Raw genomic sequence first — 9,723 nt, forward strand, 5'->3', positions numbered from 1 at the left:
GTAAGCGAGCGCAGACGCCCGGTGCATGATGGTGCTGACGTACACTTCATAGGCACAACATGGCACCACCCTTGCTGCACATAAAAATATACAGACCAAAGTAATTGTTAAAAAAATATTAACAAAAGGTTGACCGGACAAAATTCACCTGATTCGTCCGGATAATAAATGATCCGTTCAACACTGTAGAGGTGACTCGGTCAGATCGGTGACCCAATATCTTCGGGCGAGCCGTTGAAACTTCATCTTCTTTTGTCCAGGGCGACAAACTTGATTTCCTCATTAACACAGACCATGGAAAATGGCAGCGACGCGTGGCGTGAGGCAGCGGGTTAGCGAAAACGGCAGCTCAAGGCTACGGTTGAGACGGCCGCGAGACCGGGCCAGCTTGAGGTGCGGCAGTGCGGGTGAGGCCACGGCGGCGACTCAAGGCCGTCGTGTCATTGCAGGCAACCACTTGAAGCCGGGTGGCTCAGACACTGGTCGCAGCGGCGTAGTGGAGGCCAGCACTGCGGAGGTAATTTTTCGGAACGGTGCCTCAGGGACGAACGAGCGGCAGCTTAAGACTACTTGGTGAAGACTCAGGCAGCAGAGGTGGAGGCCATTGACCCGCCGTGCAGCGGTCCCTGGTAGGGCCGGCTTTTGAGGTCGTGGGGGCGCAGACCAGCAGAACGGCCGACGGAGGCAAGGCGCTGCGGCTGCTCGTCGGTGCAGGCATGTGGAAAATCGCAGATGCTGATTAATCTCTGATGTGGCCCTTATCTCACGTAGCCTTCTCTTCTCTTGGTTTTCTTTTCCTTGATCTCCGCATGGGTAAAGGAGGAAATCCCTATTTGCCGCGCGTTGCGGCAAATTGTCGCCGTATCGCACAGAGGAAAGGGCACCAGCGAAGCTACTGGGCCGGCCCAGTCAACCAGTTCGTTCGTTCCAATTTGGAACCTTTTTTTTCCTCCTGACTTTAGTTTCTCTTTTTTACTGTTCCTTCTTCTTCTGTTCCCTTTTCGTTTCCTTTTTTCAGTTTTCAAGTTTATTTTACTTTTTTCAAAAAATGTTTGTAAATTTCAAATGTTGTTTAGAATTCAAAATTTTGTTCTTATTTTCAAATTATGTTCACATTTTTCAAACATGTATGCTAATTTGAAAAAATACCTCTAATTTCTAAATCAATTTTTAAAGATTTTGTATGAGATACATGGAAAATGTTCGAAATTTAAAAAATATTCCCATTTTCAAATTTTGTTCATAAATTTAAAAAATGTTCTCGTTTCAAAATATGTGCACAAAATACAAAAATGTTCTTGTTCTTAAAAAAATTAAAATATGTTCGCATTTATAGTACTTGTTCCCTTTCTCATAAATTGTTCACAGATATAAAAAATTGTTCTTCCGCAGTTTCAATTTTTTTAGTTTCTCGAATTTCTGTTTCTTTACTTCATTTTTTCTATTCCTTTGTAATTCCTTTTTCTTCTCTTTCTTGTACTTGAGAATTTCAGATTATGTTCAAAAATTCAAAAAAATTCTCAAAACTTCAAAAATGTTTCTGTTATTATCTTTTGTTCACAAATTCAAAAAACATTTCTCCATTTTCCATAAAAATGTTCGCATACGTAGAAAAAATGTTCACCTTTCAATATTGTTCATATTATAAAAAAATAATCGCGTTTTCAAATTTTCTTCTGGAGTTTGAAAAAATGTTCCTCTTTCCAAATTCATTCACAATTCTATGAAAAATGTTCGTGTCTTGCAATTTTGTTCTGTAGTTTCAAAAAATGTTTCCATTTCAAAATTTGTTTGCAATTTTCGAAAATGTGTCTATTTCTATTTTGTTTGGGAGTTTCAAAAAAAAATCAAAATTTTGTATAAGTGATTAAATTTTCCATTTTTGTTCAGGTTTTTCCACGTTTTTAAATGGTTATGTATCCAAAATTTGTTTTTGAATTCGAAAAATGTTCATCTTCATTTTTCGTTTTTTCTTCTTATTTTCGCCTATTCCATTTTCGTTTTTAAGAATATTGTCACAGTTTTAAAAAATGTCCGTGATTTCAGAAAAACTGTTCCTTTTTTCAAAAATGTTTGAAAATTGAAAACTTGTTTTTGTTTCTTCAATTTTTGTTCTGAGTTTGAAAAAATGTTCTTGTTTCAAAATTTGTTTTCGGATTCCAAAAACATACGCGTTTCCAAATTTTTGTTCAGAGTTTCAAAAAGTGTTCCCTTTAACAAAAATTTGTTCACATATTCAAAAATGTTCATGATTTTCAAAAAAGTGTTCAGTTTATCAAACTTTGTTCACATATTCCGAAAATGTTGGAGATTTTTAGGTTTTTCATGTCAAATTCGAAAAGTGTTCGCTTTTAAAAAATAAACACTTTTTCAAAATAATGTCCGCATTGGGAATTTGACAAAATGTTTGGACCTACATTACTTCTAGCTTCGCGCGGCATTGTTAACCAAGAAAGCTAATGTAGCACGTTGGCTATGCTCTTTCCCAGCTAACAGTAGGTTCCTGGTTCAATCCCTCCCTCAAGCAGATTTTTTTTTGGATTTTTCACCGTGTTGCGCTAATGGGCCGGCCCAGCTGGAGTCGCTCCTGTGCGTTCGCTCGGCAATTTGCCGCAACGAGCGGCGCCTAGGAACTCTCGGTAAAGGAATCCCTTGCATGCAGGTTTTCTTTCCTACTTGGACCCAAAGTTCCTAGGCAGCAGATGTTGACCGCTTGTACGCAATTTTTTATTTTATTTTTTGTCACGACTCGGACTGGAACTTGTACTCTGCTTTGTGTGTGAACACGTTATGCGCACGGATAACGACAACAGAAAACGGACCAATCTCAAGTAATTCAATGGACGTTTGGAGGTTTGTGCTGCTGATGATCTTCACGTGGAGTAGAAAAACTAGTGTACAGGACTAGTACGTACTCCAGTACTTTCTTCGTAAACGCTTTTATATTAGTTTACAGAGGGAGTACATAGCAAGCAGTAGTGCCTGATTTCCTCAGGGCTTGAGCCGGCAGCAGAAATTTTGTGGAACTCGGCAGATCGGACAGCAGCAGAAATTTTTGTCGATCTTGATAGAACCTAGGATTTGACCGCTTGCAGGACTCGGCGTCCAAACGAAATTAAGCTGCCGTTGGTTTTGACGGATCGTGTCGCGTCGGCGGCGGCGCACACAACATCAAACCCTAATTATTCTTCATCTGAATCTGGTCTCTGCTATTCCAACCGCTTGTTGTGTAGATGATGTGGATCCTTCCGTACAGGTTTCGTTAATCCGGCACATCACGAGCTTCTCAATCCTCAGAAAAGATCCCTCCAAGAACTCAACACCACCGTGCGCAGGCCCCACAGTGGGCGCCAACTATCATGGAATTAACACGTTAGATGTCCTTAGTGTGAGGACTTAATCGTGAGGCCAACGCATCTATGTGGTAGCTTGAGAGAGGTTGAGCGGTATCGAGAGACGCAATACAAGACAAGGGTTTAGACAGCTTCGGGCCCTGGGAAACATCATCCGGTAACAACCCTACATGCTGTTTGAGGCTAGATTTCATTATCATCACGAGGGAGTCGCCGTAAACCGGCTCTCCTCTAGTTGTGTCTAGCCCTAGAGATTGTTTCTTGATTGTCCCTCTTTGAGGAGCCCTGCCCCTCCTTATATAAGTTAGAGGGGCGGGTTACATGTGGAGTCGTTTTAGGATTAGGACTAGTCTCTCTTCTAATACAAACCGGATACAAGTCCGGGTCTTCCTTGTAAAGTAAATATTCCTCACGCCTTTCCTCTTAAATCGGCCCACCATAGCGTGATCCGGCCTTCCATAAACCGCTCGATGGGCGACCGGGTCTTGTCGCTCCTCTGACCCGCCTGTCGGATTACCAATGAATCGTAAACCGCCAAGTCCAAGTGGGTCGCCAGCAAATTGCCAAACTCTAGCCGGGTCATACATCCGGCGGTTTATACTGTGGGTTATATCCCCGACACGCACCCCGGGGTTCGTTAATCATGGAAATCGCTCAGGGACCCCAAATCAGTGAGTAATGGTCCATGAAACGGGGCCAGAATCAGCCAAAACTTCAAGTGTTGATGACGGCCACGTAAACGCACCCCGGTGACCGTCAAATGAAACATCAGATTATGAAAAAAATTCTAAACCATAGTCTTTAGAAATGCTTGTAAAATTAAAATGATAATTTAAAAAAATCTCAAATTAGAAAAGGGTTCACAAATTTATTAATTTGAGAATGTTTTTGGATTTTAAAAATATTGGCAAATTCTTCATGACTTTTAAAAATGTTCATGAATTTAAAAGAACACAAATTGAAAAGGAGAGCACAAATTTTTTGAACGGTTCACGAATTCAAAAAATGTTCTTGAATGTCAGAAATAATCCATAAGTTCAGAAATATTCGTGAATTTAGGAAATATTCACAAATCTGAAAAACTGTGGCAAATTTGGTATCCACAAGCTTAGAATAAGTTCTCCGCGGAAAAGAAAGGTTTTAGAAAAAGTTTATTAATTCAAAAAATATTCACGAATTTGGAAAATGTTTATGAATTTACAAAATGTTCAAAAATTGAACAATGTTTGTGAATTCAAAAAAGAGAAGAAAAAGTGAGACCAAAAAAAAAGAACAAATGAAGGTCCACAAATATATCAAGACAAACAAACAAGAAAGCTATCTTTATCTTAGTCTTTGGCAGCCAGGCAGATGCTAATGCAGTAGTGGTGTAATTCCCTTGGAGCATAATATATCTATCATACATCACAGCATATATAATATCTAGCATACATCATAACATAATTTGCCAAGCTTAATTTAGTAGCAAGCAGTGGGTATAAGTAATGCAGGGAAGGTCAGGGCAGGGCAGGGCAGGGAAACATATAATAAATGCATAACTGATCAAAAATCTCTTGCTTGATATATATAATCATTCATTCATTCAGTACTGCTACTCCATGAGGATGAGGGCATTCATACATATATACTGGTAAGGAGCTATATATGCATAGCATCTTAGCAAGTAGTAGTAGTAGTAGCAGTGATTCATCCATCTCTGCCTCTGCCTCTGCCTAAAGCTTGGAAGATGGCAGGCCTGCAACCAACATCACCAATCAATAGTCAATACAAGCTAGAACATGTCTTTAGCTAACTAAGATCAGAGAGCTAGGCGGGTACTGCAAGAGACATGTATATATCAGTTACCGAGTTGCTTGGCGTTAACGATGCTTGGGCAGGCAGGGGGCGGCGCCGCCTTCTCGTCGAGGAAGGGCTCCACCGCGTTCGGGTTCCCCCACACCGGGTACCCCTTGATCTTACCCTGTCAGTTTTAACCCAACACTTGCTCCATCAGGTTCAGATCAGTAATCAACTACTCCCTACTAATTTAGCAATAATAAACATAAGAACTACTTGATTGATTAAGCAATCATCATCCAAGGAAACTCACAAGCACGTTCAGAGCAGCGAGCGTCGCCATCCCTTCACGCGTCCACTGAGCACACGGAGTCAACCAAACAAACAGTGGAATCCATCAGATGATGCATGGAAATTCCAATGGCATGGATGTACAAATCCATTACTTCACTTCAGTTGAATCCAGTTCATATATCGACAAATCATACAAGTTCGTACCTTCGATGCAGATGCGATGTGAGGCACGACGACGGCATTCTTCATCTCAGCCAGCCCTGGCTTCATGTAAGGCTCATCCTCAAAAACATCGAGGCCAACACGGAACATGGGATTCGCCCTCAGGTGCTCCACCAGTGCAACCTCGTCGATCACCGGGCCACGGCTGGCGTTCACCAGCACTGCCTCCTTCTTCATCATCGCCAGCCGCTCAGGGTTTATCAGGTGGTACGTCGTCTTGTCCAGCACTGGGTGCAGGCTTATCTGTTGCCATCAACAGAAACAAAGTTCCGTTATCTCAAATGTAAATATTTTCATCTGTATTTTGAAAATTGCAATGCCCCAGTGCATATTGTATCTAATTAACTGACCACATCGGCCTCCCTGAGAACTTCCTCCATGCTGGAGGCCCTCTTCCATGTCACAGGCTGCTCACCATTGGCTTTCAGGAACTGGCCATACGCTGCATCATATAAACATTATTATTACACATGTATTAAATCCACATCAAATGCATAAATAGCTGACACAAGAACAAATAAAGCTACTAGCAGATCGATAAAATTTACCTGTGACGAATTTCTCGAGCCGTGTGGACTGGTACAGATCGAAGTAGATCAAGTTCATCTTGAACCCCTCAATCTAGCACACACAAAATTTAAGTCGGTTTTACATTGCTCATACATACTCAACAGGTTAGTTTGAGATGAGATTTATATATGGAGGATGTATAAAGTGGTACCATCATCCTTGCATAAGCTGAGCCGATGCGGCCAGCTCCGATCACTCCAACAGTCTGCCCCTTGAGCAAGTTCCCAACAAACCTGCATTCATTATCTCATTCAATCCGTATATCTTAAATAGATTCGTATAGATGTATATATGCTGCTCATAAATCAAGCTGGATTAATAGTACAGCAGTCTAGCACTCACAAGTGCGGAAGCCATCCGTCGTAGAGGCCAGCCCTCATGAATTGGTCGGCCTCAACGATCCTCCGGGCAGCCGCCACCGACAGCGACGCCGCCAGCTCCGCCGTCGTCTCGGTAAGAACACCCTGCATACACCCATTCATCATGGCAATCACGAGATTCGGACTTCAGAGCAACATTCATCATATCAAAGGCACTTGTCAGTCAAATAAATTCCGTGTGTTACATACAGGCGTGTTGCCGATGGCGATGCCATTCCTGTTGGCAGCATCGACATCAACGTTGTTGTAACCGACGGCCATGTTGCTGAAGGCTGTCCCGCCGGCACGCTTGAGCGCAGAGAAGAGCACTTCCCCCCAGTCCTCTGTTAGCTGCAGCCAATTTGTGCCACACAAGTCGTCATCCAGATTGATAACTAATTGAATACTTGAAACAAGACATAAAGAAGAGTGTTGTTAAAAGGATAACAAACTATATATGACCTTAACCACAGTTTTTAGGAAACTTTTTAGGACAGTAACCTAACCCACGACAAGAAAATTCATAAAGGAAAGGAATAACAAGCTGGGGTTGCTTGCCTGGCCGATGACACCATGGCAGTGATCACCGATGAGTGCCAGTATGTCGTCAACAGAGAGGATGGTCTTCTTCTCCGTGCATATCTGCGCGCTCAACATGTAAGAAAATTCAGCATCTGTTATCATCATAGCAATCAAACAGAGCAAGCAACAGCAATGAAACAGAGCAAGGAACAACAAAGAAACAGAGCAGGGCACCTCGAGGCGGCAGTCGTTGCCAGTGAGGAGCTTGATCCAGCGGGTGCCGGGCATGGACTTGGTGCTCACCACGCGGTACTTGCCGCTGGGGTTCCACACCTCTATCGATATCGGCTTCGCCATGGCTGGAGCAGGGGGGAGCAGCTGCAAGGAGGAGAAACAAGAAGCTAGATGCAAGTGGTGATGACAAGCTACAAGTAGTGCTTTTCTTATCAGGTTGAGAAGCAAACATGAGGCGCCAGGATTTTCTGCTATTTTGGAAGACCACTTGGTGGATAAGACCACAAGATCATGAGTGGCTCCAGGCCCCTCACCCTCTGAATGAGACACTTCCTTATCATCTACATCTTCAGAAATCAGAGGCCCACAACAATTTCAATTTATTTGCTCTCTCAGGCACAACAGAAATATATAACCAAACAGAAATCTGCAAGAGAGCCAATCTAGCTCAACAGAAATCTGCAAATGTTTCCAATCTTAAAGAACCAGCATCCAACACATTAAGCTTCAACAAAGAAGCTCAAATAACACAGCAACAATCAGAACAGGAAGATGATAACCAAGCAAAGCATCCACTTGACGATTAAGATTCAGTTTGACAAGCGATGACCACAGACCACGATAGGTTTTTCTTGTTCTCGCAAACATAACCACTGACCGAAGATGTTCACCGACACCACCTCATAGACTCGAGGATAATTACAACCCATTACGACAGACATAAAGAAGAGCGCTGAAATACAGACATGACGAATACTACGCGTAGTTCTTTCAGCGCGGCGGTGGCATCGCCTAGATGCTCCTCTACTCAAAGGCCCACTGGTTCTCCCTGCGGATCTCCTCCTCCTCCTCGGGCGTAAAGTCGTTCTTGATGTTGAAGGTCTTGCGGATCTCCTCCGGGGTCTTGCCCTTGATCATGTCGGCAACAGTCTGACAGGTTAGGTCCAAAAGCCCCTTGATGTTCAGGTAGTTGGCAGCCTGAGGGGGGCAAAAGGGCAACAAGAATAACAGCATGTCAGAGAGAAGCATTCATTTACAAGAACAGAGCTAATCAAATTGCAGTATGTAGATGCTTTGCGGCAAACTAAACCACAAAACAAGGAATGCATTAATCAATAGATATTGATTCAAAACCAAGAACAGCAAAAGTAACTAGAGCATAACAGGGTAAGAAATTCAGATAAGAAACATAACTGTAACAAAACAGAGTCAAGAGCAGATTCATTCTTGCACCACTTGTCAGAATGCATTGGCATGTGTATGCATCATATTGCAATTTCGATCTTAGCATAATAGTGTGATTTAGCTACAATGCAAGATAGAAAAAACACATCCTCACATATACAATTTACTGGCATAATAATAATAAGATTAGATGCTCCCCAGGTTATTCATATACAGTATAGCACATCAGAACACAAGAACATGGATCACAAATTAACCCTGACCTACAAATCAGACCACATCATGTAAACTCTTAACAAATATCTGTCCTTTTGAGTAAAAGATAAGCCAATCATGTATGTAAACCCTAACCTAACCCAATAGAATCGAATCCTCATCGATGAGGGCACGAGGAGCCCATCCAATCGAACCTAAACAGCAGCCATACGCGCAAACCAATCTGGATGCGAGGCCCGGAAGGGGAACGGCGGCCAGATCTAGAACAAAAAGGAGGGGACAAATAATAAATCGAATCGAGGGAGGGATTTGATTGATTCATACCAGGATGAGGTCGAAGAGGGTGGCCTGGTCGACCTTGACGAACTCGGCGTCCCAGTTCTTGAGGTCCTCCGCGGGAGCGGCGGGGGCGGCGGCGTCCGAGGCTCCGGCGGCGGCCGCGGCCCCGTCGGCGGGCTTGGCCTGGACGTGCTTGTTGCAGTACTCGATGACCTTGGAGAGGATCTTGGAGTTGACGTTGGGGAGCGGGATGCCGTTGTCGGCGCAGTCGTCCTCGATCATGTGGCGGATCGTCTGCGACTCCATGGCCACCGCCTCCTCCACCTCGAACTCCTCGCCGTCCGAGCTCTTGAGCGTGATCATCTTCTTCTCGCCGGCGTCTCCCGCGGCCGCCATCGCTCGCTCGCTGCTGCTGGATCGGGGATCGGGAAGAGGAAACCCTAGAGCGGCGGCGACGAAGGACGGAAGGGGAAAAAGCTGGGAGCTTTGGTGCGTGCGGGGGTGGGTTGGTTGGGTCCGGGTGTGTATTTATTTATTGATTGAAGGCCGGGCAACGCGTGGACGGATTGCTATCCGCCCTTCACAAGGAAACGGACCCAAAACACAAAAACAAACCTACGTCTACAAAAGTTCGATGACCGTCCGATCTGTATCTAACGCACGCACGCAGGACGACCTGCCTTTGCACAACACCACTTTCTATCTCTCGTGCG

The 9,723-nt window shown here is 43.8% G+C and overlaps 2 protein-coding genes across 2 annotated transcripts; both read right to left on the reverse strand.

The window, feature by feature from the left end:
* Positions 1 to 4,892: 4,892 nt before the first annotated feature.
* LOC123131541 (glycerate dehydrogenase) lies at positions 4,893 to 7,633 on the reverse strand. Its single transcript, XM_044551183.1, has 11 exons — positions 7,331 to 7,633; positions 7,133 to 7,216; positions 6,785 to 6,925; positions 6,558 to 6,679; positions 6,367 to 6,448; positions 6,194 to 6,266; positions 5,996 to 6,087; positions 5,628 to 5,888; positions 5,443 to 5,487; positions 5,199 to 5,313; positions 4,893 to 5,088 (listed from the first exon to the last, which is right to left on the reverse strand). The coding sequence occupies exons 1-11, from the start codon at positions 7,451 to 7,453 to the stop codon at positions 5,066 to 5,068; spliced, it is 1,161 nt and encodes a 386-aa protein (XP_044407118.1). The 5' UTR covers positions 7,454 to 7,633; the 3' UTR covers positions 4,893 to 5,065.
* Positions 7,634 to 7,886: 253 nt separating this feature from the next.
* On the reverse strand, positions 7,887 to 9,523 carry LOC123131542 (SKP1-like protein 1). The gene is made up of 2 exons (XM_044551184.1): positions 9,056 to 9,523; positions 7,887 to 8,308 (listed from the first exon to the last, which is right to left on the reverse strand). Exons 1-2 carry the CDS (start codon positions 9,404 to 9,406, stop codon positions 8,135 to 8,137), a joined length of 525 nt encoding a protein of 174 aa, XP_044407119.1. The 5' UTR covers positions 9,407 to 9,523; the 3' UTR covers positions 7,887 to 8,134.
* Positions 9,524 to 9,723: the final 200 nt, after the last annotated feature.

Source organism: Triticum aestivum, chromosome 6A (assembly GCF_018294505.1).
Source record: "Triticum aestivum cultivar Chinese Spring chromosome 6A, IWGSC CS RefSeq v2.1, whole genome shotgun sequence".
Classification (NCBI taxonomy): Eukaryota; Viridiplantae; Streptophyta; class Magnoliopsida; order Poales; family Poaceae; genus Triticum; species Triticum aestivum.